This window comes from Mus musculus, chromosome 8 (genome assembly GCF_000001635.26).
Source record: "Mus musculus strain C57BL/6J chromosome 8, GRCm38.p6 C57BL/6J".
Lineage (NCBI taxonomy): Eukaryota > Metazoa > Chordata > Mammalia > Rodentia > Muridae > Mus > Mus musculus.
Window position 1 is genome coordinate 4492183 of NC_000074.6, and position 27988 is coordinate 4520170.

General features: G+C 47.0%; 1 protein-coding gene across 9 annotated transcripts in view; it reads left to right on the forward strand.

The window, feature by feature from the left end:
- The first annotated feature begins 635 nt into the window (after positions 1–635).
- Positions 636–27988, forward strand: part of Cers4 (ceramide synthase 4) — a 36786-nt gene continuing 9433 nt past the window's right edge. For 2 of the 9 annotated variants that reach the window (XR_003947331.1, XM_006508863.3), the window contains exons 1-8: positions 804–886; positions 1223–1408; positions 2125–2267; positions 23373–23546; positions 24691–24808; positions 26058–26176; positions 26421–26478; positions 27281–27331. Coding sequence is in view for 7 of the 9 variants with exons in the window: in XM_006508863.3 (XP_006508926.1) it covers positions 23374–23546; positions 24691–24808; positions 26058–26176; positions 26421–26478; positions 27281–27331 (519 nt within the window). In the remaining 2 variants the exon portion in view is untranslated. The other 7 variants (XR_003947330.1, XM_006508861.4, XM_030243732.1 and 4 more) reach the window with 6 other exon arrangements.

The following is a 27988-nucleotide window of genomic DNA, read 5'->3' on the forward strand; positions in this document are numbered from 1 at the left end:
ATGACCCTTGTACACTCAAATCCTCCACTTCTCTGTGGACCTCTGGCTTGTATTTCCATGTCACTATCAAGATAAGTGGCTCCCATGGTCTAAGTGCTTGGGAATACCCTGTGTGACTTTCCTCTTTCACATTGGCATCTGGTCTATATATCACCCTTGGCTTATCAAACTCAGGGACACCTGTATACTAGACAAGCAGTCTACCTTCTGAGCTAGGCTTGATGTCCTTATATTATATTCTCTTTTACAAAGATGACAAGTTATTAGAAGTCTCTTCTAACTGCTTGCCCTAGAATTGTCTTTCCTCTGGTTGTACTAGGCAAGGAGAGGCCAACATCCTCCTGCATTATCCTAGGTCAAACAGTGGAAACAGCTATCACCCACTCTGACTTGTATCTCAGCTTAATCTCTCAGATCTTGCCTGATCTTTGCACCTCACAAAACCATAGCCGACATATTAATGTAATCTCCCTTCTCCTTTTCAATCCTGTGGACAGCTTCTTGGTGGGCCCAGGCCCAGCAATCCTCTAGGTTGGTCTGACCGACTCCAAGTACTGATGCCCTGGGGTGCTGAGGCCTGCAGAACGATCCAAGCTTCCTTTGCAGAGCCTAGCAGTGCATCTGAGAAACAGAGTGCAGGCAGAAAGACAAGCCAGAGCATCACAAAGAAGAGACCTAGAACTGGAAAACAAGATCCAGAGAGAGTGCCTAGTAGACGCTGCTGGGTTAAAACGTCAGAGATATGCTCTGCAGAAACCTACAGCATGGCTGGAGAAAGGCCAGGTGCCCACAACAGCCTCCGGTCGGGGCGGGGCCTGATAAGGCTGGACTGGGCTGGGGACCAGGCCTTGCCAGTTAGAGGAAGAGGCTGAAAGCAGGGATTGGGGTGAGGAGTAGCAGACCAGAGGTTGAGTGGAGTTGGGGGCGGGTCCTGGTGGCGGCGGCGGGTAGGGGGCTGTGGGCGGGGCCTGGAAACTGAAGGAGCTGGTAATAGTCTAGGGCGAGGCTGGAGGGAGGGTCCCAAGGTGCAGGATTAGGGGCTCAGGGCGGGGTCTGGAGGAGACAAACGACTATAAGGTGGGGGTCTAGGGAGGGGCCTGGTGGCGTGGGGGCGAGGCCAGGCCGCCGGTTGGGCAGTTTAGGACTCAGGGTTTTGGACCAAGCGGTTCTTTGGCCCACTGGGCCCGACCGCACTGAAGCCACGCCCTTTTCCCCTGCTCAGACCACGCCCAAGGCCCCATCAAACTCCTCCCGGAGGCCCCCTCCGGTCCTATTTCCTCCCTCGCGGGTGGAGGCTCTGTAGCGAGGAGTTTCTCGGCCCAGAGCGGTCTGCGGCTTGTCTAAGGCATCTTCGGATTAGCTGATCTCCGCACCGCCTCGGCCTGCATCTTGCTTTCTGAACCTCCAGGTAAGCAATCACCCCTCTCTGGGGGCGCCGCCCTAGTAGATACCCTCGAAACATTCCTCTCCTCCAGGGCTAAGAGCAGTCCGGCTCGGAGCCAAAACAGTCATTTAGTTTCCCATCATTTCTCCGACAAGGTATTTCTCAGAGTTTCCCATCTGGTCGGGGATCAGGTTGCATTCTGATCTGAGAGCTGTGGTGCCCCCATGGAGCAGGTGCAGGTGGTGGACATGAATAGAAAACGCGCGGGAGAGAATGGGGGTTGTCGTGACGTGGGGAATCCGGACATGTGAACAGGCACTGCGCCACAGGAATGTCTGTCACTAGAGAATTTGTACGGAGCGCCTGCTGGGTGCTACCGACCCGACAGGCGAAGGCCGAAGGCCGCAGACACAGAGATTCGGGAACCACGTAGACCCAGCCTCTGGGAAACAAGGGAGTGTGTAGAGCACTATCCAAATCCTGGAGGAAGGAGGTTGAAGTGTTGTGAGGAAGCCTATGGTGTCTGAGGGAAAGGGGCAGCCTGTCATGAGGGCACCTGCTATGGAGAGCTTTCTGGGCCCAGGCCACAAAATCCTAGGGAAATGGCCAGGCTGGTGTATTTGCAGACCAGAAAAGAGGCTGGAGTGTATACAGGGAAGAAAGGAGGTAGGGAGTGGTTGACCAGGGCTTGGAAGACAATGAGGAGCCCACAGCTCCATCCTCCGGGCTGTGTGTACAAGGGATGTTTAAGGCAGCAAGCAACAGCCATCTGATTGTGTCTTGAGAGGAAGACCCTGCCCTATGCTGGGAAAGTTGAAAAGACACCAGGGCAACCTGGACGTCTGGCTGGACCCCTGATGGAAGGTGCGTGAAGTGATAAGAGGTAAGTTAGAAATTCTGTGTTTCCCCCCAAGAATTGTGTTTCATGCTTGTTTGGAAGTGAGATGTGAGGAAGGTCTGTGTGAAGCTTTCCGAGGTGGTCTTCTGAGAATTTGGAAGGGGCCTTATTTTATTTGGGGGAAGGGCTAGGTTGAATCTAGGGCCTCATGCTAGACAAGCACTTTGCCGCTGCAGCACTTTGGTTGCTTCCTTCCTTCCTTCGTGTGTGTGTGTGTGTGTGTGTGTGTGTGTGTGTGTGTACGTGTGTGTGTGTGTACACTAACTTGTGGTGTCAATGTGTGTATGCATGTGTGTGTGCATCTATGTGTGTGTGGAGGCCAGAGATTGACTTCTTATGCCTTCCTCTCTCACTCTCCATATTAGTTCCTGAGACAGGTCTCTTAACTGAACCTGGAGGTTGTCATACTTGCATAGCAAGCGCTGTACTGACTGAGCTAGCACCAGCTTAGTCCTTAGGTTTTATTTTGAGACCACCTCACTAACTTTTTCTTTTCTTTTCTTTTCTTTTCTTTTTTTTTTTTTTTTTTTGCCGAGACAGGGTTTCTCTGTATAGCCCTGGCTGTCCTGGAACTCACTCTGTAGACCAGGCTGGCCTTGAACTCAGAAGTCCACCTGTCTCTGCCTCCCCAGTGCTGGGATTAAAGGCGTGCGCCACCACGCCCGGGCTCACTAACTTGTTTAAGCCGTCTTTGAATTCATTCTGTAAGCCAGTTACGCCTTGAGCTTGCAAAATCTATGAGTGATACGGGGATTTAGGAGACAGGGCTTCCTAAGAGAGCAGTTTGGGCTCAGCCAAGGTCCCAGGCACCAGTGTGGTCTCCAGTGGGGTGACCTGGACCTGTTGGTTGGATGGAGATCCCCAAGAAAGGAATCTCAGACTATGAACTTGCCCTGGAAGCCCCACATCCTTTACAGCTTGCCTTTTCCCAGCCGTAGAGTCAGTTTGAGTGGAGTTCCAATAGCATCACTCGGCCTGCCTTGAACCTTCTCTGAAGGCCAGCCAGGTTGCCGGAGTATTGGGGAATCTTCTTTACCTTCTCACTTTACTCACTCCTAAAGGGGGTTGTTTCCAGGAGTCAAGGCGAGAAGAGGCAATAGATAAAAGCTGGGAACTCCTGGCTGCAGGAAAGGGTTCTGAGCTTTTGTTTGCCCATCTGGAAAATGGGTCTGAAGTATCTTTCTCCTTACTGGGTCCACAGCTGTTGATAGTACTTGAAAACCTGTGCCCTTTACATTCCTGAGAACCTGTGGTTAGCTTCCATGCCTACTCTGAGGAGAACACTATCCTCTTCCAAATCCTAGGCTGTTGGCCAGTAGAGGGGTGGGGGTGGGGGCATTTAGTTGGTACAGTGCCTGGGAGGGAGTGAATGAACATTTAGCAAAAGGAGCCTCTGGGCTTACTAAAGAGGACAAAGAGAGTGGGTAAAGGCCCCTACTCCCACCCTGAGATGACACAAGAAAGCATTGCAGTGGGGAGTGCTCCCCTCTGATCTGGGTGCCCCAGGTTGCTTTCCTCTCCAGTCTGGGCTTGCAGAGCGGTGCAGCCCTCCGGCTAGTGGGTTTACCTCATTTTCCCCAGTTGTAAAATGGGACCAATAGCAGTTAAACTCCTCATATAGTTAAAAGAACCTAGGACAATGCCTGGCTAGTAATCAGTGCCTGATGAAACTAGTCTGTTAACACCGGGCTATTGCAGAGTTCATGCCTCAGGGTAGAACTGAGTGCAGTAACACGGCTTGGCCCAGAGAGTGTCAGGGAAGGCTGCATCCTGGCTGAGTGACAGCTGTCTGTGTTCTGGGTTACATGGGATGATTGGACGGAAGAAAGAGAAACACTGTGGGATGAATTCATGCTTTCTCAAGCAACAGGGGGATCAGCCTCTCGAGGACTGAATGCTGGCAGCTTCCTAGAAGCGCTTTAAAAAAATTATTTACTTTACATCCAGACTGCAGTTTCCCCTCCCTCCTTTCCTGTCAGTCCTCCTCCCCACCAATCCCCCCTCCCTTTCTCTTCAGAAAAGGGGAGACCTCCCATAGATATCAGCTAGCCTTGGCTTAGCAAGTTGCAGTAAGACTAGGTGCATCTTCTCGTGAGGCTAAATGAGGCAGCCCAGTTAGGGGAAAAGGATCTAAAGGCAGGCAACAAACTCTGAGACAGCCCTACCCCTGTTGTTGGGAGTCCCACATGAAGACCCAGGCGCACAACTGTTACTTATGTGCAGACGGCTTAGGCCATCCCTATGCATGTTTTTCTAGAAGTGCTTTTTATTGTGACACAAAAGGCGCTTTTAGCAAGTTAATTTTTGTTTATCAAAACCTTGTATCTGATCTAGGGTTCATCTTGAAAGAACCATCGCCTAAGCAATTCTAAGCCATACCTCGCCCTGGTATGTCCTGGGACTAAGTTATGCAAACACTCTGAGCACAGCCTCAGAAGGTCTTAGCTAACAGCCACTGAGAAAAGGTTAGGTGCCCTCTGGAATTCATGCCAGATAGAATGGCTCTGTTAAAATTCTGCTATGGTGATTCAACTAAGGATGGATTGGGCAGAGAAACAGTATTCCAAACCAAAAAGGATAAGCAGATACAAGGCTCCAAGCACATTGCTGGGCACTTGGAGGAGTAATTAGTAGAGATTTGAAAGAACATTGAGATCTATGGGGGCTGGAGAGATTGCTCATTGGTTCTTGCTTGCAGAGGACCTGAGTTCAGATCCCAGCACCCCCAATTATGTGGCTTACAACGACTTGGTGAAACTCTAGCTCCAGGGAATTTAATGCCCTCTTTTGGCCTCTTCATGCAACACAGTCATGTTCTTGTGTTTTCTGCCAGCCCCACCCCAACACCTATCAACTAACTAACCACCCCTCACCCTACAAAACAACCTTGAAGTCTAGGGGAGAGCAGGATGGCTAGGCCTCAACAAGGAATTTATATGTTATTTTAATCCTAGAGAACAAAACAGTGGGTGTGTATGGTGCTTGTGGTGGCAGGAGCCAGGAGACCAGAATAGAGGTGACTGTTCTAGAGAGGTTTGGATGGGTGAGAATTCAATGAATCTTGGATAGACTAGGTGGGATGGAGCTGTGGTTGGAGAAGACACTAATGTGTGTGGCTGACATGAGACGAACATTGTTACATTGAAGCCAGCAATCTGTTTCTGGTATCTGCCCTTTGTCATGTCTTTGGACCCCAAGCTGGTAGAGGAGTGACACAGGGCAGGCTTTGGAGTAACAAAATGGGAGCTAACTGGGAGACAGGGCAGAACATAGGTGGGAGGCAAGGACCAAGGGTGCTGTGGGTTTAGTAAAGAGGAAGTCTGGTCAGCAATATGGCTCACTGGATAAAGACCCTTGCTGCCAAGTCTAATAACCCGAGGTTGATCTTCAGAATCCATATGGTGGAAGGAGAGACCTAACTCCTTTAAGTTGTTCTCTGAGCTTCACATACACTGTGGCACTCACATACACACATCCACATGCATGAGTAAGTAAAATGTTGAAAGAAATAAAAGAAAGGTCATGTCTAGAGACCTAGATCAAGGTGGAACTCTTGCTTAGCATGTGCAAAGCCCTGATTAACATCCCAGGAGTACAAAATAAATACTTAAATTAAAATATAAATAAGAAACTGTCTCTGAATGCCCTTACTGGCAAGAATCTTCCTCCTCAGCCCTTTATGCAGCACTTTTGAATTATTTATAGTGGTGTGTGCGGTGCATGTGCGTGTGTGTGTGTGTGTGTGTGTGTGTGTGTGTGTGTGTGTATAACTTGTAGGACTAAGTTCTTCTACCATGTGGATCTCAGAGATGGAATTGGGTCAAATTTGGTGGCAAGTGCCTTTACCTGTGGGGCAATCCTGCCTCCTCCTTCAGACCTTCTCTAGGGCTTCTTTAGTCTCTTTCTAATGGGACCTCTCAAACTCAGCATGACCTTTCTCCTGTCTCAGTCTGGACTCTATATCTTTGTTAGTATGACATCTGCACCAGCATGGGTAGTGCTCAGCAACTTTTAGGCTCCTATATATTCTGGTCCAAGGTTCCATGACTGCCTAAAAAGGGATTCTTTCTCTGCCAGCAATACCTGGGAGTCCCCATTTGCCCTAATTTTGTTTTTTTCTCCCTTCATTCCTGCTTGTGTCATTTATATCCAGTGGTGTTGGGAACCTGTGTTCCTAGAGGAAGAGACAGGAAAAAGGATGAGGAGGCAGCCAGATGATCATGTGGCGGAGGCATATCATTGGCAGAGGGACCAGGAGGTGCAAAGGCCCTAGGGCCCCCACAAACTTGGTGTGTGTTGGGTATGGCAAGGAGGCTGGCGTTGCTGGAATAGAGTGAATGCGAGGGAGAGTTCTAAGAGGAGCAGAGGCAACGACCTGCAGACCAACCACAGCTGACCCTTGGAAGGCCCTTACTCAAGAGCAGAGGAGGAGTTGGAACTTTTTGCTTTCTAATTTTGTTCCATGTGTGTGTCGATGATCCCTAAAAAGAGGAAGACAAGGCCATATTCTTTTTTCCACCAAGGCAAGACATCTCTTTACCCATGGTAGGGTGGCCCAGGGAAACTTCCTAGAGGGGTCCAGATTTCCTTCTTGCCCAGGGGCAGGGAAAAGGAATTAGCCAAGGAGAGAATTCTGATTGCCAGTGTGGAGGTAGGAGTTGATAAAGGTCACACAATACATAGAGCAGGGCAGCAGGTAACAGGGGCCTGAAGGATGCAGAGATGGTGAGCCTGGAGGAGAAACTACAGAAGCCAAGCAGGTGTGTTCTGAGGATGGGGCAGCTACTGACCAGTGGCTACTCTCTACTCAGATGATGGAGATTAAACTTGTTCCTTTTTCTTGTATCTCACATGGGCAAGAGCTGGTCACTTGGTTCTCGTCACCTAACCCACACCTACTACTGACTGAGTCATTCATCTGCTCTGGCTTCATGAGCAGATTTTGACCTCAGTTTGCTGGAATTGAGATCCAAAATTAATTAATCTTGAGGTAGAATCTCACTATGTAGTCCTGGCCAACCTGGAACTATCTCTGTAGACCAGGCTGGTCTTTAATTCACAGAGATCTGGCTGTCTTTGCCTCCCTAGTAGTGGCTTTCAGGGTGTGCTACCATGGCTAACCTTTCTTACATCTGGATACTGTGCTGGGTGGCTGCCCTCTGTCCCTGTCCAAATTTGTGGTAGGTACTCTTTGAACCTTCTTCTGCTTATAGTTGGGGCTGAGGCAGAGGGCTTGTGTGGATCTCCCTGCCTTGTAGATCATTGGCCAATCCAGCCCCTTCCAAGGGAGTAGACATCAAGGGTGGCGGTGGTGGTGGTTTGGAAGCCCTGTGAGTACATACTGTGAATGACCACATCGGGACCAGCCATCAGGAGGCAGGTCAACTTTACTTGGGATGAGTCAAGGCTTATAAAGATTTGTGGGACAGAGAGTAGGAAGGAACATCCAGGATGGGCAAAGGTCATTGGCTGGGGACTTAGGGTACCTGAAATGCCTCATAAGCATGGTGAAACATTTCAGGAATCTCAGGTTCTAGCTGAACAGGTTTTATCAAGAGAAAGGAAATTGATCCTATAATCTAATTGGAGCTATGTGACATTCCTCAGGTCGACGCATATGTGGGGGCTTAAAATTCCTCAGATAAGGTCAGAGAAGAAGGCACCCCACTAATGTATGGAGTGTCCCATACTGTGCCAAGCCCAGAGGGTATCCAGTCATGGTGACTTTGACCTTAATTATCAGAGTTTTCCCATAGGCCTGAACTTGTGGGAGATGACAGGGAATACAGAGAGTGATGGAGGGAAGAGAAACAGGCCTCTGGCTGAGATGTTGGTGAGGATCGTTCTATATAAATGGCTGAGCCTTTCCTATTGTCACTTCTAACCAGTATTCCTTCTGCTGTGGCCATGTCACTTTCTGTGTGTCTTCAGTTCAATGTATAACCCTGCCTCAGGCCTTTGGACTGGCTGTTAATTCTGGCTAGAATGACCTGTTTCTCTGCTTTGGCTCCTGCACTTAAAATGTTATCATAGCAAGGAGGCTTTTCTGACCAAGGTCTGGTTGTCTTTTCTTTTTTCTTTCTGTCTTCCCCCTTTTCTTTTACTCTTTTCTTCCCTTCACTCCCTTCTTTGTGTGTGTATGTCACTGTAAGCACTTGTGGAGGGCAGAGGACAAGTTTAAGTGTCCCTTCATAGGAGCCATTCACCTTTGTTGAGATAGGGCCTCTCACTGGGACCTGACACTTTCCAGTTAGGCTAGGCTGGTTGGCCAGCAAGCCCCAGGGATAGGGCCTTTGTCTTTGCCTCCTAAGTTCTGGGATTACAAGCGTGTACCCCCCAGGCCTGACTTCCTTTTTAAAATGTGGGTTCTGGAGATCAAACTCAGGCCCTCATACTTGTGGAATATACTTTACTGACTGAACCATCTCCTCTGACCTCTGTCTTTCAAATGTAGTCTCTGGGTTCCTCTGTATCCCTTTTCACATCTCTTCCCTGCCTTATTCTTTTTTCTCTCCACAAGACTGGTTGCTGCCTGATATAATGAAAGAAATAATTAACAAAATATACTATGTATCTCTCCTCCACTCTTTTAAAAACATGAATTCCTGAGTTAGCAATAGAGTTTGCTCAGCCCCCTGTGTAGACTCTAGTGTGTAGGCCAGTACTTGATACGTGGTAGGTACCAAGTAAGTGTTGTTGATCAAATGATGCTAGGCATCCAGATACCCTGGATACAGCCTACGTAAAGATCAGGCAGGATGTTAAGATGAGGCTCAGTTTGGGTACAGGTTCATAAAATAGGTAAGCTCACCTTCTGCTTCTCAGCTTTCTACTTCATTATGATCTTCGGTGATTCTGTATCCTAGCAAGCTACAAGATGATAGAAGCAACCAGTCTTCAACAGAAATCTCAACTATGGCTTCTTGGAGACATAGGTAGAGGCCAAAAGGACTTGGGGGTGAATCTCATTTAGTTAGCCTTTCTTGGACCTCAAACACTGAAGCAGAGCATTTAGATTTTCTTGTGTTTTCTTTTTCCCAGAATCTGTCTGAGGACGAAGGGGCTTCCTCTACTCTGCTTGGTGCTATTTGGGCTGAGGCTGGATTTGGAGCCAGCAATAGACACTGTGTTAGGAATCCATAGAACAGCGGTTCTCAACCTTCCTAATGCTGTGACCCTTCAGTACACTTCCTCATGCTGTGCTGACTCTCAACCATAAAATTATTTTGTTACTACTTCTTAACTGTAATTTTGCTACCATTACTAATTATAATATAAATATCTGATATACAGGATATCTGATATGTGATCCCTGTCGGGGTCATGACCCACGTGTTGCAAATTGCTACTCTAGAGGAACAGAACTGGTAGACTCAATATATATTACAAAGGGGATTTGCTAGGTAGGCTCACATGACATACACTGGGCAGTCCAAGAGTGGCTATCTGCATGTTGGAGAGGGTAAGAATCCAGTAGCTGCTCAGTCCTAAAGGTTAGGTAGCTCAGCTGTCCAGTTTGGTACTGAAGTCCTGAACAATTCTTGGAGAGTCTTCTCCAATCAAAAGTCAAAGTAGCTGAGTTGTACTGTTAGCATAGGATGATAGGTGCAGTGGCAGCAGCAAAATAGATGCATTTACCAGTAGTCAGTGAAGACCAACAGTCAAAAGAAGCCCTGTTACCTGGAAGACTTCTTCATATCTAGGCTGCCACCAGAAGATGCCACCCTTGGGTTGGGGGGGAGTCCTCTTTCTTCAGTTAATTCTCAATTGAAGGGGATACCTTCAATTGAGTCTAAGAGGCATGTATCTTAGCTGACCCCATAATCTGGTCAAGTTGACAACCAAAGTTAACCATTGTGGTAGGAATTGGATGCGTTTACTACCTTCTTAGCCTGGCCCTATGGGGAAGAAGTTGTAAGCCAAAGTAAACTAGTCCCAGCAGAGGCATGTCCCTGGAGACATGATGGATCCCCTGACCTAGTCTGTGAAAAAGTCTCACTTGCAAGGTCAGCCAGGCCTGGGATCAGATAATGGAAATGGTGACTGAAGGACTCATGGAGGGAACTGCCAAGGCAAAGGCCTGGCATCATAGAGCTGCCCAAGGTGCTGTTTCTGAAGTTTGACTGGGAATCTGAGGACACAGACTGAGAACTATAGAGTCAAGGTGATGATCAGTGGGGTTGGGTGGAGTGGTAGGAGGAGCCAGGTAACCATAGAGAACTCAAACTGGCAGGCCAGGAGCCATGAGAAGCCCTCAGTCTTGTCATCAGAAGGGATGGATAGGATCAAGCTATGAGCTGCTATTGGATTGTTGTAGGAGGGAAGGATAGGTCCAGAGTGGGCTTCCTTTACCTTCCTGCTACCACCAGTGAGTATTACATCTCTGGTCCATTAAAAGGATTAAAAGCCCCCCAATTAATTTTAATTTTAGCTACAACACTATCTACTGTATTCTCACATTCTCTCCCTCGTTTTTCCCCACCCCTAAGGTGTGTGTGTGTGTGTGTGTGTGTTCTATAGCTTTTTTAGACCTGTGTCCATTACTACTCCTGTCTCCATAGGATGTTCCCACAAATTCTATAACATCTGGAGGGCAACCCATATGCTATATGGGTATTTTTCACTGCAATGCTCCTTTCTGCTTCCCCTTGATACAGGGTTACAAGCAACATAGATGCTGGTGTCTCTTTAAGACATGACAAGCCTAGGGCTGGAGAGATGGTTCACCTGTTAAAAGCTGATACTCCTCTCACAGAGGATTTGCTTTCCAGCAACACTCTGGTGGCTCACAACCTCCCAGATCTCCAGCTCCAGAGAATCTAATGCCTCTTCTGACTTTTTCAGGCACGTGCATGTATGTGCACATGCATGTCTGTGGATGTGTATCTGTATGTATATATAATTAAAAACAAAATAAATATGTACTAAAGCAAAATGAAGAAAGAATATAAAAATAAGAAAAAAACCCAAAAGAATAAAAAATAAATAAATAAAGAAAAATGAAAAGAAAAAACAGCTACAGGCATGGTAGCACAGGCCTGCTATCCTAGGTACTTTGGAGCCAGAGGTATGAGGATCATAAGCCTAAGGCTAGCCTAGGAAATTTAGTAAGACATGTCTCAAAATAAGCAATAAAAGAGACTGGCAATATAGCTCAGCGGTAGAGCACCTGCCTAGCATCTTCCAGTGAGGGGTTAGGGATGTGGCTCACTGGTAGGATGCTTGTTTAGCACATATGAGATTATGGGTTCTAGTACCACAGACAAAAGAAAAATGAAAATGGAAAACCCAAACAATATCAACAACAACAAAACTAAAACTAAATCAAACCTAAATGATTATAGCTGTGGCCACTTGCCACCACCTCATGTACCAGCAGCATCAGGATAGAAGCTGATGTATTTTGTGTTTGTTTTTATGAGCACGTTGCTTTCCTGCAGATGCTGGTTTGCTGAGGGAGCAAAGGGAAGTCTCTTTTGAAAATAAACATGCAGTGATATGTCACTTAATGACCTAGAGGCACCCTAGGACATTGGCGGTAGGTGAGTCTGTTTGTAATATGAATAGTTATTCCATGCGGCTTCTTGTTTTAATAAAGAGACTTTTAAAACAAGAGCTATTGGGCTGAGGGTGAATTCAGTTGGTAGAATGCTTGCTTAACATATAAAAATCCTGGTTTCAACTCTGAGCAGGGTGTTGTATGCCTCTATCTCAGCACTTAGAATATGAGGAAAGGATGACAAGTCCAAGATCACCTTTGGCTGTATAGGGAGGCTAGTCTGGGATACAGAAGACCACATCTCAAAACAAAACAAAACAAAGTGTGTTGGTGCATGCCTTGGGACATGAGGCAAGAAGATGGCAAGTTTGAAAACACACACACATACATACATACACACACACACACACACACACACACACACAGGGGTTTGGGGAGAAAGAGGGTGGGAATATGCGAATACAGTATGTAGTGTTGAGGTTAAAATTAATATTAATTATTTTTTAACACTGCCTTTGACCATTCATTTCCCAGATAAAAGACAAAACCTTTACATTTATAATAAACACATTAACACATTAGAGCTGGGCAGATATAACCCTCTATTGCTATTTTGCCTACTTCCCTGTCAATAACCCTGAGTTACAATTTGTCATGGTCCACTTGGGCTGTTCTTACTCCAATTGGCCAGTCCTCATGGCCATGGTTTTGTGATTCACCTGCCCCATGAGATGGTCTTGAGATGGTTCAGTGGGTAATAGTGATTGCTGCCCATCCTGAAGATCTGAGTTTGATCCCTGGGCCTCACATTGTAGAAAGAGAGAACTGACTCCTGGAGGTTGTCCTCTGATCTCCACATAACAATCCATGCATAAGTGTGCAACAAACAAACAAACAAACAAACAATAAAAAACCTGAGAATACATAATTTCTTATCCAGATATGTCACCCCAAGTCATCCCACCACTACACTTGCTTTCTTTTTTACTCAGGACTGGTGGTCCAATAATCTACCATCTACTCAGCCTACTATCTACCCAAGAATGGCTGTAGCTCAGCTGATAGGGCATGTACCTAGCATGCATAAAGCCCCGAGTTCCACCCTCAACCTGTACAAGCCAGACATGGTCATGCCTAGCATCCCAGCAGTAAGAGGAAGACGGAGAATTAGGAGTTCAAGGTCATCCTTAGCTACAATACATGAAGAGTTTACGTTAGCCTGGGTTATAGGATATCCTGTCTCAAAACAGAAGTGGGGTAGGGGGAAGAAACAGGTATCTGCAACACTCCAGATAAGACCCTATACCTGCCCTCTTCATACATGGCCCTAGGCCTGATAACCAGTCCTTTCCACCCTAAGTCCTGTCTCCGTGCTTTCTTAACTGATTCATTTTGTGTCTACTGACTTTCTTCCTCACTAGTGCCCTAAAAGAAATATAGCCACCCACTCATAAACTGGAACATCAGAAAGTATCAAGGCAAAGAAAACCTAGCAGAAGCAGACTAACACAACAATAATGGGAACCTGTGTTGCCAGTTTATGTGCCTTCCATGATAGAGGCAGGCTGTCCATGTTGTTTGACGAGTATGTCAGGCTGAGTGACTCATGAGCTTCCAGAGGCCCTCCCATCTTAATGCAGGAGTCCTGGGATTATAGACACCTACTCACAATTCTGGCTTTATATTGCTGTTGGGGATCCAAACCCAAATCCTATCATATTGCATTACCCATTAAGCCACCTCCCAGCCAGCCAGCTAGCTAGCTTTCTTGCTTTCTTTCTTTCTTTCTTTCTTTCTTTCTTTCTTTCTTTCTTTCTTTCTTTCTTTCTTTCTTTCTTTCTTTCTTTCTTTCTTCCTTCCTTCCTTCCTTCCTTCCTTCCTTCCTTCCTTCCTTCCTTCCTTCCTTCCTTCCTTTCTCTCTCTCTCCCTCCCTCCCTCCCTCCCTCCCTCCCTCCCCCTCTCTCCCCCCCTCCCCCTCTCCCTCTCTCCCCCCCTCCCCCTCTCCCTCTCCCTCCCTCCCTTACTTCCTTCCTTCCTGACACATTTCTGATTCTCCTGCCTGTACCTCCCAAGTACTGGATAACAAGGTTTTCACCCCTTCAGCTGGCTTTATTTAGCACTGGGGATGGAACCTAGCATTTTATGCGTGCTGGGCCAGTGTTGTACCAACTAAGCCACATCCCCTTGATTTTTTTTTCCTTCATCCTCTAGTATTCTAAACCTATGTGCATGTGTGAGAGACCTTTTTGACATTATCCTAAAAGTTATTCAGACTCTGTACATGTTTGGCTCTTTGAAAATTTTTGTTGTGTTATGTATGGGTGCAAGAAGTATGCTACAGTCCTTTCTCTAGTAGAACTTTTCAGAGTCAGCCTTTCTCTTTCCATCATGTGAGTTCTAGGGGTTGAACTCAGGGCATCAGGATTGGCAGCAACCACCTTTACCTGAAGAGCTATCGTGATGCCCCCCTATATATCCTTACATACTGGTAAAAAAATGTAAAACATAACATGGATCTTCCTTTCCTGTCCCCTGCCCCTTCCCCTCTTTCCCTTCCTCCCTTTCTTCCTATTTTTCCCCTTTTAGAAGACAGGGTTTTGTTGTGTATCCTGTAACTCATCATGAGTTTCCTGCTTCTGCCTCCTGAGTGCTGGAGTACAGGCATTTGCAACTTCATTTAGCTCATTTCTGGATCTGGTCACTATCTAGAACAGTTCTGTTTAGTACCATGTTGTGTGATGATGGAAAGCTCTTATATCAGCATTGGCAAGCATAGTGAATGCTACCTATATGTGGCAGTGGAGTATGTATATATACATATATAACTGGTAAGACTGAGGGACTATGCATGTAGGGTCTGTGAGTGTGTGTTCATGCACATACATGCATGTGGAGGTCAGGGGTCAGCTTCAAGTGGATTCCTTTATTGCTCTGCACCTTACTGTTTCGAGATAAGATCTTTCACTGAACCTGAAGCTTACCAATTTGACTAGACTGGCCAGCTGGCTAGTCCTGAGAGTCGCTTGTTTCTGTTCCCCAGTGCTAGAATAGATGCATGTTGTCATGCCCAGATTTTTTGTGAGTTCTGGGAAGCGTGCGTGTGTGTGTGTGTGTGTGTGTGTGTGTGTATACACATGTGTTATTGGGGATAGAACTTACAGCTTGGTGTATGCCTCCCAGGATAAACTGGTTTAACTTTAACCACTTGCTTTGGGGAGGCTGAAATAGAAAGATTGAGAATTTGAGGCCATTGTAGCCTCCATAATAAGTTTCAGGGCACATTGCAAGACTCTATCTTAAATTAAGATTTAGTAAATTTTTATAACTAAAAAATAAAATTTAAATAGTTTCATGAGGTCTAGAATTTCTAGGTACTGCTTTTTTTCCCAAAACATATGATAATAATAATTATAATAATAATTATTATTATTTAGTGATGCTGGGGATATCTCCCAGGCTTTTCTGTATATTGGGTAAATGCTCACATTTAGCCATGCATGTAGATTAGGCAAGTGTTCATAGTCCCTTACTAGTGCATTCCAGACAGGTGCTCGACTAGTGAACTCATTCTGTAATCCAGGCTATCATGGAACTTGCTATTTTCGGTGTCAGCTTCCCTTGTGGCTCTATTTCTTGGCTCCTGCAGCCTCACCTGACTCAGTAGTCCTTTTATATTTTGCCTACAATTTACCGTTACCATCTGCAAGTCTGATGCGGCTTCCTCTACCATTACCCCAGCTGAACTGTGTTGGTGATTTTCCATTACATAGATTAGAAAGGTGGCTATTAGTGACTTCCTCCGTTTTGCTTTTGTTTTTTAAACTTTTTGATCTGCCCACACCAGACAGCATAACTCGTTTATCTCCCCTATCATCTCTACCTAGCTTTGTGTTACTTTTGTTAATTAAAACAAATAATTATGATGACTACATGCAGAAGTTAGTCACCTTAACTATTTTAAGTGTGCAATTTGGCATTCCTAATTTATTCACATAGCTGTGCCCCCAGTTTACAGAATGTTTTTATCTTGCACAATTCAAACTATAATTATTAAACATTAACTTCCCAGTTCTCCCTCTTCCCTGCCAAGCTCTGGGAAGCTCTATTTCTATTTTACACACACGCACACACACACACACACACACACACACACACACACACACACACACACATTCATGTCTGCTCTTCACACACATGCACATGTGCGCGTGCATGCTGAGTTCAGAAGTTGATGTCAGGTATCAGGTGTCTTCCTCAGTTGCTCTTCATCTAGTTTTTAAAGACTTATACTGAACCCAGAGCTCCCTGATAAAGCTTGACTGGCTGGCCAGCCAGCTCTAGGAATCCTGTCTCTCTCTCTCTGCTTCTCCATGCCTGATTTTCTTATTTGGGTTCTGGGATTCTTCCACAGTAAACACTTTACCCATTGAGCCATGTCCCCAGCTCTTCTGTCCTTGAATTTGACTGCCTAGAGACTTCTTACCACTGGAATTGTGGCAGGATTTGTCTTGTTTTCTTTCACTCACTGTTATGTCTCCCAGGTTTATCCAAACTATATCTTTCTCCTCCTTTTACATTTTCTGTGATATCTTATAGTATGGAATCGTAGAGATTTCTTACCCCAAGTGTTGCACATCAAGACTGCTTCTGGTAAGGAGGGAGGAGGGACTCTAAAGGACATAAGAACATTTTGGGGAAGGGATGGATATGTTCATTATCATGATTGAGGCAATGACTTCATAGGCTTTGATATATGTCAAAATAAATTAGATTGTGCTAGAAGTGGTGTTGCATGCCTGTGCTGTTCCAACACTTGGAAGATAGAAGCAGAAGAATCAGGAGTTTAAGGGTAGTCTCAGTTATATAGTGAATTTGAGGTCACCTGGGCTCATTGAAGTCACAATGAGACTTTGTCTCATTCCCTCCTCAAACAAAACATAACAAAATATAACAAAACAAAACAAAAAGTGTAAAGGTGTGCATGTGTATACAACCACAAAATTTAAGCACATAGTTTTCTTGTTTGTCCTTTTTTATTTTAAATTTCTTTCCCTTCCCATCCTCCCTTCCTTTTCCTTTTCCCCCCCTCCCTTATTCTTCCCTCTTCTGTTCTTCCTCTCTGTGACCTCCCCAGGCTCTCACTATGTAGCCTAGGCTGGCCTGGAACTTACCATCTTCTTGCCTTATAGCTCCAAAGTACTGGGATGACAGATTCCCCCCCACCCCCCATCCAGCTGTTCCCATGTGATTTGCTGGTATCCCCGCAGAAATGCTATTTGTGTGGGGACCCAGCCCCAGCCATGTCCATTCCAAGTCCCATGGAAGTGTTGGTGGTGAGAGAGAAGTGGTGGGTGGTGGTTTCAGAGGTCACCATCCCTAGCTTGTGATGAGGCAGAGCATCCAGACTTGTGGGGCAGAGCAGACTGCTCCCCTCATAGGGTCCAGGGCACAGGGGCAAGGTGGAGGAAGGGGAGAGCAGAGGGCAGAGAAGAGAGGGAGAGAGGGGGAGAGAGAACTGTGGAGGAGAGAGGAGGAAAGAGCGATGAGGAGAGCCAGAGGGAGAAAAGAGGAAAGAGTGGTGGAGGAGAGAGACAGTAAGGAGGGAGAGAGAGGAGAGAGGAAGGAGGAGGGAGGAAGGAGGAGGAATAGAAAAAGACAGGAGGAAGAGGAAGGAGAGATGAAGGAGGGAGAGTGAGGAGGAAAGGGGGGAGGTAGATAAGGAAAAGAAATAGAAAGATAGAGATAAGAGAGATAATCTCTTCACCAGTGACCTGCTTTTTTGTTGCCACATCTGCTAAGTTTCCAGTGCTCTTAGTAGCCCATGAAGCTAAGAGTCTGTCAGTGTGTCAGGTTTTTGTGAGTCCAGAGCCATTATGAACCAGTTATATTCAGCAGCCTCCCTTGCGCAATACTGATCTACCAGGGATCAAGCCCTCAACATAGATGCTTTTGTGGGACATTTCTAATCCAAGTCGCCATGGGAGACAGTTTCAAGTGATCCAGCAGTCAAAAGTCACACCACACTCATCACTTAAGGGGTGAAGGAAAGGAGCAGAGCCAACACCTGGCTGCTGCACAGTGGCTATGTTGGATTTGGTCTGAGACTTGTGGGGGGTGGTGAGAAGTGAGTTGAGTAGAGAAGGTGAAAACAAAGTCGACTTGCAGGTGCTTGAGGAATGTGTTTTGCTAAAACACTTAAAAGTTTTTGTTTTTTTAAATCTTCACACCTATATGTATGGGTGCTCTGCTTGCATTTGTGTCTGTGCACCATGTATGTGCAGTGCCGGGGGAGGGCACCGGATCCACTAGAACTAGACTGTCAGAACAGGAGGTGCCATGTGAGTGCGGGGAATTGAACTTGGGTCCTCTGCAACAGCAGTCACTGGTCTTAATGACTGAACCTTCTAAAGCACTTCACTAAAAAAAAAACTTGAAACTCAATATATTGTGGTACTAAACAACCTTTTCCATTTCATTTTATGTTTTACATTCTGTTATTTTGTGTGTACTTGTGTGTCTGTGTGGGTAAACATGTGTCACAGAGCACATGCTGAGGTCACAGTACAACTTGAGGGGGCTAGTGCTCCCTTTCCATCATGCGAGTCTCAGCAATTGCACTCAGGTCATCACATCTAGCAGCACACCCTTTACTTGTTGAGCCATCTTGCCCTTCTGTTTTAATTTTTGTTTTGAAGCAAAGTTTGATATAGCATGGACTGTCCTCAAACTCCAAACCAATGGTGCTCTTCAACTTCTGACCCATCTGCCTCCACCTCCCAAATGTAGGGATTGCAGTTATGCACTACAACTCCTATGAAGTGTTGGGTCTGGGAACCAGAGCCTCATGCATGCTGGGTAATCACTCTACCAATCGAGCCATAGCCTGGTCCTTTATAGGCCAAGCTGCTGACCTAGAACTTGCATTTTTCCTCCTATGCTTTCCAAGGGCTATGACTACAGATGTGTGCCACACCCAGCTCCTAGCATTGACACTTAAAACAATTTTTACAAGCGTATGTGTGCATGTGTACACACATGTGACACTGCAACTACAACTTGCAGTAAGTAGTTGGCTCTCTCCTCCACCTAGAGGAAGGTTGGGGACAAGCGCTCCCACTTACCGAGGTCCTGGGTAAAGTACTCAACAAGCTGCCTCATTGAGAATTGAATTGGGAGGGGGTGATCAGGGTTCAAGTGTGGAGGGCAGAAACATGGCAACCTCTGAGGGGGTGGGGCAAGGCAGAGTCTTAGACTTAGGGCCTTCCTTGAGATCTTTGTGAGATGTATTCTGGACCTTCAGTCTGTCTGGTCATCAGCACTTGCTGGTTGCCCTGGGGGGAGCCAGGGTCACTTGGAAAGGACAGCTAGGAGTCCAGTGCAGGACTGGCTTTAGCAATCTGAAAACACTCCCCTCATCTTGTAGAGCCCCTGATGTGTTTAGTTCTAGGCCTCTACCTGCAGGAATCAGGTGAGCCCAGGCAGGAATGGGCCTCCCCAGGAAATGTGTCAGGGAGGTCTTGATTGATTTACTTTCCCATAATCTTGTTTTCAGAAAGACAGAAAACAAAACAAAGCAGTTCCTGCTCCCTGCAAAGTTCTGGTGGTTGATGAGGGGTACTGGTGTGATAGGATTTGTGGTGACAGCCTGTGCTCCAACAAGCCAGAATTGGCAACTTATTCCCCATATGTCAATTAGAACAGCCAAATTAACAGTGAAAAGCAGATTTACTCAGTGTGGCTACATTGTGAAGTGGGACAAAGAAATTTAGAGACTCTCCCAAAACTGTGTTTGGGGTCCTAAAGGGAGGTGAAGAGTTAAGTAGAGGCCAGAATTATGGATGTCTAAGCCATCTCAGTCAAGGTGTGGTCCCGTCCAGTGCTGTCTGGGTTTCCTGTCTTCAGCGAGGTGGTCTGACAAGTTGTTGGCAAAGTGTAAACCTCATTCCTGGAGAAAGTTCTCCTCTGTTGGCCCAGGCTTTAGACTTTCTTCTCTCCCAGCTGGAGATTCCTGGGGGTTGGGGCTGGGGTTGAGGGTGGGGGGAAATTCCAGTTTCTTGGGGCTCATTGTTTCAATACTCTGATAGCCAAAGTGAGGGGCCCAAAGTGTTTGTTTAGAGTGAGTTTATCCCTGTTAGGCTGGTTACAACAGGACTTTCCGAACAGCTAGGATCAAACTTAAACACACAGCAGTCCCCAACCCCCACCGTAGGCAGGGCAGGGTAGGATATTTAGCTCTTTCTCCACTCCCCTCGCCTTTCTTTTCTCCCTTCCTCCCTGCCTCTCTCTTCCCTTCAGCTTAGCTGGTCCCTATGCTGGGCCCCTTAGCACAAAGCCCTGGTCTCTCTCCTCGAGGGATATTTTTAGTCAGTAAGAGGGATTATCAGCTGAGTTCCAGGTGGAGGGGCCTGGCTGGGAGAGGAGCCAGCCGGGCTTCAAAGAGCTGGCAAGCTGAGGGAGAAGGGAGAAACACAGGGGTAGGAGGGCCTTGAGGATAATAAAGGTCGAGACCGGACATGTTGGCGCAGCAACCTACACTGACTCTTTGCTTGACCTCGCTCACATTCATTGCCCTGTAGGCTGCTCTGGCCTAACCCAACTTGAGCACAAGGCATAGAATTTAAGGGAAGGACAATAGAGGTCAGGAGGGTTTCCAGGCTGAGAACTGCCTAGGAATCACCTAGAAAACTGGTGGTGATGCACATTTTCCATCCCAGAACTGGGGAGGCAGAGGCAGGAGGATTTTGAATGCCAGGATATTCTGGGAGACCCTGACTTTGAAAACCAGGTGCTGGGGGATGTGGTGGGGGTGGCTCACTGGTGAGTGCTTGGCTAGCATCTGACGGGCCATGGGACCTATCCCGGCACTGCAGACGCAATATATTTCTAGCATCTTCCAGTAAGGAGCTGGAATTGTATGGCGCATCCTTACCTAGAACCCACCAGGAGGGCTGGACCTCCCTAGGCTCCTCTTAATAAGAGGCTGGGAGGGGGGATGGTTCAGCAGTAGAGCACAGGCTTAGAATCTACCATTGTGGATCTGGGAGTGTGACTCAGTGGAAAAGACCCTTTCTAGAATCCCCCAGTGAGGGGCAAGGGTCATGTCTTCGTGGTAGAGTGCCATCATAGGACTGGGGTTGTGGCTCAAAAGTAGATTGTCTGTCTAGAATCTACCAGTGTGGGGCTGGGTGTATGTGTTATTGGAGAGCATTTGCCTAGCCTGGTTCTGGGTTCCACTCTCAGAACTGGGAGTGTGGGGACCTGAGGAGTGGAGCATGAAGAAGAAAAGCACCCACTGCCTCGTGGCACCTTTGCTCTGCAAGCAAGAAGACACTCACAGAAATGCTTCTGATTCCAGTGCTGGGGATTAGAGACAGGGGGATCCTGGGTACTCACTGGGCATTCCAGCCAGCTTGTAAACTATAGGTACAGTGAGAGAACCTGGCTCAAAAAAATAAAGTGGGAAACAATTTAGGAAGATACCTAGGGTCTACCTCTGGGCTCCACATGTACATGCAGAGCTCGTGGACTTGCCCATGTACGCATAAACCACTCACCACACAAAGCATCATCCAGAAGCTGCCACATACCAGTGACCCCTCAGTCTTTCTCGGACCACTTCCCTCCCCCAAATCATTACTGGCACTGTTCTCACACGGCTGTAGGCGTCATTTCCAGCCACTTATTAGGAATGAACTATTGTGGATCCCAGTTACAGATGGGAAAACTGAGTCACAGAGAGAGCAAGGCATCTGCTCCCAAGGTTACATAACTGGTAAATGACTGAGCCAGGAATTAAACCAGCCAGGATGGAACCTCCTGTTCTCACCTCCACTCCATTCCCCAGTAAAGTACATATCTGTTGTACTCATATTTCAGACTGGATATATGAGATGTGAGGATATGGAGCTGAGTTTCAAAGGAGAAAATGGAAACTGAGGAACCCTGAAGCCCTTCATCTTACTTCCTCAAGAGTGACTGCTTAGAATCCCTGAGTCAGGAGCTGGGGGCATAGCCCAGATGTAGAATTTTGAGTTTTGTTGCTGGAAAAGGCAATATTCATATTCTCCCAGGAGCCTCTAGAGGAGACCAGCTTAGCAACGTGATTTGAGCCCAGTGAGATCCATTTAGAACTATTGACCTATATATAGAACTGCCAGACAACCAGTTTGCAAGAGTAGCCACAGGAAGCCAACCAACCTCAGCAGCATACATTTATTTGGCCTAATTTTGAATTTTATGTTGATAGCATTTTGTGTAGACAACAGTACGTGCTAGTGTGCATCTGAAATGCTTTTGTGTTTTGAAAATGGAGGAGGGGAGAGGGTGCTGAGGATTAAACTTGATCCTCCTGTGTTCTAGGCAAGTGGCTACTGAGTGACACTTACAGTTCTCGTTATTGATTTATTATTTCTTTCCTGCCATGTGAATTTGATTTTTCTTTTTATTTAGGGTCTTGTATAGCCCAGGATGGCCTCAAACTCACTATGTAGCCAAGGGTGGTGACCTTGATCCCCACAAGAAACCAAAACCAAGATCATGCAAGCATATTTCAAACCTCAGTTAAGCAATCTCACCACTGTGACAAAGCATGTATCATAAACAATTTAAGGGGAAAAAAAGATTTATTCTGGGTTACTACTTGAGTGTCATTATACCATGGTGGGGCGGGTGTAGTGGGGTAGAACAGTTTGAGACATGGTGTCCAGGAAGCAGAAGAAAGCAATAGAAGAAGGCCTCAGGCAAGACACAGCCACAAGGACATGCCTTACCAGCTCCAAGGCTCGTCCTACTTTTTTTTTGCTATATCCTAATACTGTGAACTCTTCAAGGATTGACCATGAAATAGGTCAGAACCTCCAGGATTTAACTGTGGAAATGGTTTCTTAGATAAACCAGAAATACCATTTACCCGGCTTTAAAAACATTATTCATTTTTATGTGTGCCTTAGTTACTGTTCTACTGCTGTGATGAAACACTATGGCCAAAAGAACTTATAAAAGAGGGTATTTAATTGGAGCTCAATTACAGTTTCAGAGAGGTTAGTTCATTATCACTAAGGTGGGGAGCATGGCAGCAAGCAGGCAGAAATGGCACTGAAGCAGTAGCTGAGAGCTTACATCCTCACCTGCTGGTAGTAGACAGAGAGACACTGGGCCTGGAGTGGGCGTTGCCAACTCTCAGTGACATACCTCCTCCAACAAGGTCACAGCTCCTAATTCTTCTTAAACAGGCCACCAACTAGGGACCAGACATTCAAATATTTGAGCCTATGGAGGCATTCTCATTCAAACCACCATATTGTATATGGGTGCTCTGCCTGCTTGTATGTCTGTGCACCACATTGGGTGCATTGCCTATGGGAGTCAGAGGAGGGCATTGGCTTTCTCAGGTTGGAGTTGCAGATGGTTATTAGCTGCGGTGTGGGTCCGCAAGTGCTCTAAACCACTGAACGATCTCTCCAGTATTCCCCTTGTTCTGACATTTCTTCAAGTAGTATGCTTAGTGGCACTGAAGATTCAGCCTGTCCTACTGTACACACCCTTTGAGTTGAGTTGAGTTGAGTTATGCTTACCTGATTGTGTATCCACAGCATGTCGTTCAGCTTGAGTGAGTGGCTGTGGCAGGAGACATACTGGTTACCACCCAATGTCACATGGGCAGAGCTGGAGGACCGTGATGGCCTGGTGTTCGCCCACCCTCACCACGTGCTTGCTGCCTTCCCAGTGGCTCTGGTCCTGGTGGCTGTGCGAATTGTCTTTGAGAGGTAAGTGCCATGATGTGGCCCTGCAGGGTGTATGCATGTGTGTGTGTATGTGTGTGTGTGTGTGTGTGTGTGTGTGTGTGTGTGTGTGTGTGGTGTAGAGGTCAGAGGACATCAAGATGTCCTTTATCATTCTCTTAGTACCTTCAGATAGGTTCCCTGAGTGGCCCAGAGCTAGGTTGGTGGGTTGCAAGCCCTAAGTGATCCTTCATCTCCCAACCTGCCAGAGAGATGAAGTTACAGGCAGGCATGTGGCCACACCCAAGTTTTTGCATGTGTGCTGGGGATTTGAACTCACTTACTAAATGCTTGTGTGGTAAAGACTCTTACTGAACCGTCTGCCCAGAGCCCTCATATACTTCTTTTTTGAGGGCTTTTTCTCTGTCATCTAAGATGTATGTATGTCTTAACTCAATGCTTGATGACAATATATGGCACGGTACTATTATTACTCCCATTTTACAGAAGGAAAAATGGAGACACACAAAGATTTAGTAACATGACTAAGAATATACAGTGTGTAAGATCAGCTGGGCCTGTAGGAATTGTGGGAAGCTCAGTTTAGATAGGCCTTAAGGAAGGAGTTGAGTTCCTTAAAGAGCTGATGTTCAGTCTCCATCTGTGGTCTTGGGGCACCCTCCTGTGGGCAATGTGGGTAACTGATTAACCAGGTATCTGCTGCAGGAAGGATGGGAGGGAGGGTAAATCAGACTTAACAGGTAGCATGCCTAGGCCCGCCCTTGAGTAACCTGATGCAGAGAGGTGAAGACCCAGGTCACCAGGACACAGGTAGTGAGAAGACTTGATTTTGGTTGAATATGGGTGAAGGATCCTGGGTTCCCAATGAACTGGTCTGAACATCTCTCTTCTGAAGACAAAGCTATAGTGTCTTTTCTTAGGTTTGGTCTGATGCACTATACAGGTAATCCCTTTGGCCTTGAGGGATTAAAGCTGGGAGTAGTGGCAGAAAATTCTGTCCTGCCCACGTGGGCATTTTGGCTCTGGGCTTCCAAACCCTCTTTTCAGATAGATTTGAACTATACATACTGGTAAGGCTTCCCCAAGCCTCAGGTCCTCTCACTTTCCTCCTGTTATAGTCACATCCCTTCATTTGCATTCTTCTGAGTTCTGTCTCTCTCACACTCAGATTTGTGGCCTTGCCCCTGAGCCGGTGGATGGGTGTGCAGGATCCAATCAGGAGAAAGATAAAGCCCAACCCGGTGCTGGAGAAGTACTTCCTCAGGATGAAGCAGTGTCCAGAGGAGGTGAGCCCCATATTCTCTAGACAGCTGCATGGTGATTGCCCTGGGACCCAGGCATAGAAGTGGTGTGTGTCCCTTATTAGAGGTTGGACAGGGACCTCTGACACACCCACAGATTCAACTTGAACCCACAGATTCCCTGGTATGTTAGGCTCTCTCCTCTGTCTGCTGGTTTGTGAGACCCCCACCTCTTCCTGCTGTGCAGAGACTAGTGGATCAGTCACTCCTTCCCTGGTTCTGCGGGGCTTGAAACCACTTCTCTCTCAGTACGAGGCTACTCTTCCTAGCCTCAAGGCTTTGAAGCCCCATCCCTCATCTATCTCTTGAAAGCAAGGCCATGTTCCTCATCTCCCTGAGCCAAGAGTATCTGCCCGTTTAGGCTTCCTGGGTATGAAGCCCTGCCCTTCCTGTTCTCCTTGGGACCTGGGGAAACCTTATTTTCAAGGTCTTGAGGCATAAAATTGTCCTTGTGTAGCCTTTCTGGGACACAAGGCCATGTCTCTCTCTCCTGGTCTTCCTGAGACTTGAAGGTCCCATCCTTCTCAGGGTTCCCAGAGTTTGAAACTGGCATTCCAGCCTTCCTGGGTCATGAGTCTCTGTACCTCTAGGCTTCTTGGGGTTTAAGGCCCTGCTCCTTCCTCCCAGGTTTCTTGGGACATGAGGTCCTACCACTGTGAGGCTTCCTGGCATATGAAGCCCTCCTCTCTTAGTCTGGAACATCAACCTTATGATCACTCAACAAACAGAAGAGTAGGTTTCGTCCCAGTTCTGGGAAGGGACAAGATGCTTTTGATCCAGTGGAGTGCCTGGAGTGTCAGAAGCAGCCCTGTGGTTCTGCCTCCATTCCCATCCATGGTGTGGCAGCCCAGTTGGCCTGGTCTGGGTCAGGTTCTGTTGGGTAAGGTGGACGTGATGGCAGTGTGCCCTGTCTGGGAATAGAATAGCTTCTATAGAGCTGAGAGCTGAGTGCCTGCCTAGGGTAGTGTCCTACTCTGCTGCTTGTTGCAGTGCAAACAACTGCAAGCTGGAGAAGAAAGGGTTCATTTCAACTTAAACTTTCAGGTAACAGTCCATTGCTGAGGGAAGTGAAGGCAGGAAGTGAAGGCAGGAACTGAAGTAGATGCCACCTTACCCTCCTCTCTTTTCTCTGTGGGATAGATCTTAAGCTTCAGTGGGGAATCAAAGTAGGAACAAAGGGTACGAAACCGGCATTGGGCCTGTATAATCCTTCCCCTCATTACTCCCTTCTCAGACACAGATGGTCCTGCTGGCTTCCCAGTGTGGCCTCACGCTTCGGCAGACTCAACGCTGGTTCAGGAGACGTCGGAACCAGGATCGGCCTTCCTTATCCAAGAAATTCTGTGAAGCCTGGTAATTGTGGGGCTCAGGGGGAGGTAAGGTCTTTCTTAATGATGAGGCCCCATTCCTCCTAGCCTGTCTGGGTGAGGGGGCTCCTCCCTCCTAGCCTCCTCGTACTTGAGGTCCTTCCCTTCCCAGATTCCCTGAGATGTGAGCCACACTCCCTTTCAGTCTCCCTGTCAGATGAGGCTCCACCCCTGGGTCCTGGACACTGCTCTTTTGATAGCTGCCTTACTAGCTTCCTCCCCTTCTGCAGCTGGAGGTTTGTCTTCTATCTGTGTTCCTTCGTGGGTGGCACCTCCATCCTCTACCATGTGAGTAAACCTGACGGTAGAAGGGAAGGCCTCTACCTTACAAGCATCCATAGGTGCTTAATGAAGACCTACTGTGCACCAGGAGCTGGCCATCTGCAGTGAATGAATCTGCTGGGGAGGAGTGGGAGGGCAGAGATGGAACAAGGGAGGAGAGAAGAGGGCTGAGCTCTGGTGGAGGAGAGAGCATGCTCTCCTAGTTTTTGTTTTTGTTTTCTGTTGCTGTAATAACATCCTGACAAGAGCATCTCAAGGGAGAAAGGATTTTATATTTTATATTTTAGCTCATGGTTCCAGGTCTGGTCTGTCATAGCAGGGGAGGTAGCCTGAGGGAGTTGGTTACATCCACAATCAGGAATAGACAACAAGGAATGCATGCATGTCAGCGTTCAGCTCACTCTCTTTATCATCTAGTGTAAGGCCCACCTCGTGAAATAGTGCTACCCGCATTCAGGATGGTCCTTTCCATCTCAACCCCATTAAGAACGTCTCTCATATAGGCACACCCATAGACCAGCGTAATACAGACACACCTTCACTGAGAGCATCTTTCCAGGGGATTCTTGATTGTGTCAAGTTGACAATTAAAACCAACCATCAGACTTAACACTCAGGAGTTGAAGGCAGAAGGATCATGAACATGAGGGCAATGTGAGCTACGTAATATAAAAATAAAGTGTAAAAGCAGGGAAGAGTGGAAGTGGTACCTAGAAGGCCGTGGAAGCCTTGGTGATGGGGATTCATATTCAGGGTAGGAGGCTGACTTTTGCCTTTGTAGAGCTTGAGATTCATTGTTCCTTCATAGGAATCATGGTTGTGGTCGCCATCATTGTGCTGGGAGAATTACCCACATCAGGTGAGTGGCAGGGACTGTGGAGAAGCTCAGTTCCTGTGGTCAAGGCAAAAGAGCCAGGCTGTCTAGCTGATGAGGCCCAGCCCCAATAATTGCCTGTATGATGAGGCCCTGCCCTTCTTGCCTGCTTGGATTATGAATCTCCTCCCCTCCTACCTGCCTGTGTGATGAAGCTTGGCCTTTCATAGCCTGCCTTGGTGCTGAGGGCCCAGTGTTTCTAGTATTCTTGGTACCTGAGACTCTCACAGCCTTTCTGAGGTGTAAGGCCTCATTCCTCTTTAGTGTCCCAGGCAGATAAGTTGAGTCCTTGTAACTTCCCATAACTCCTTTGGCTATGATGCCTAGTCTCTCCTGGTCTCCTGGGACTTGAATGTTTACCTCAACTCCCTGGTCCATGAAGCCCCACCTTTTGGGGCCTCCGTGGGCCATGAGACCCCATTCTTCTCTGACTCTTGGGTGTGAGGACACTGAACTCCCAACTCTATTTTTGATTCTTCTTTGGAAGAAAGAGGGGTCAAAAGGGAGGAAAATAAGACCAGGAGCTGCCCTAGACCTCTGCTCTTGATTACCTCCAGGATTGGGGAGTTCATGCTTTGCTCACTTATTCAGGTGTCCAGGTTTTGGGCAACCTGGAGTCTCCATTCAAGTCCCTTTCAGGTA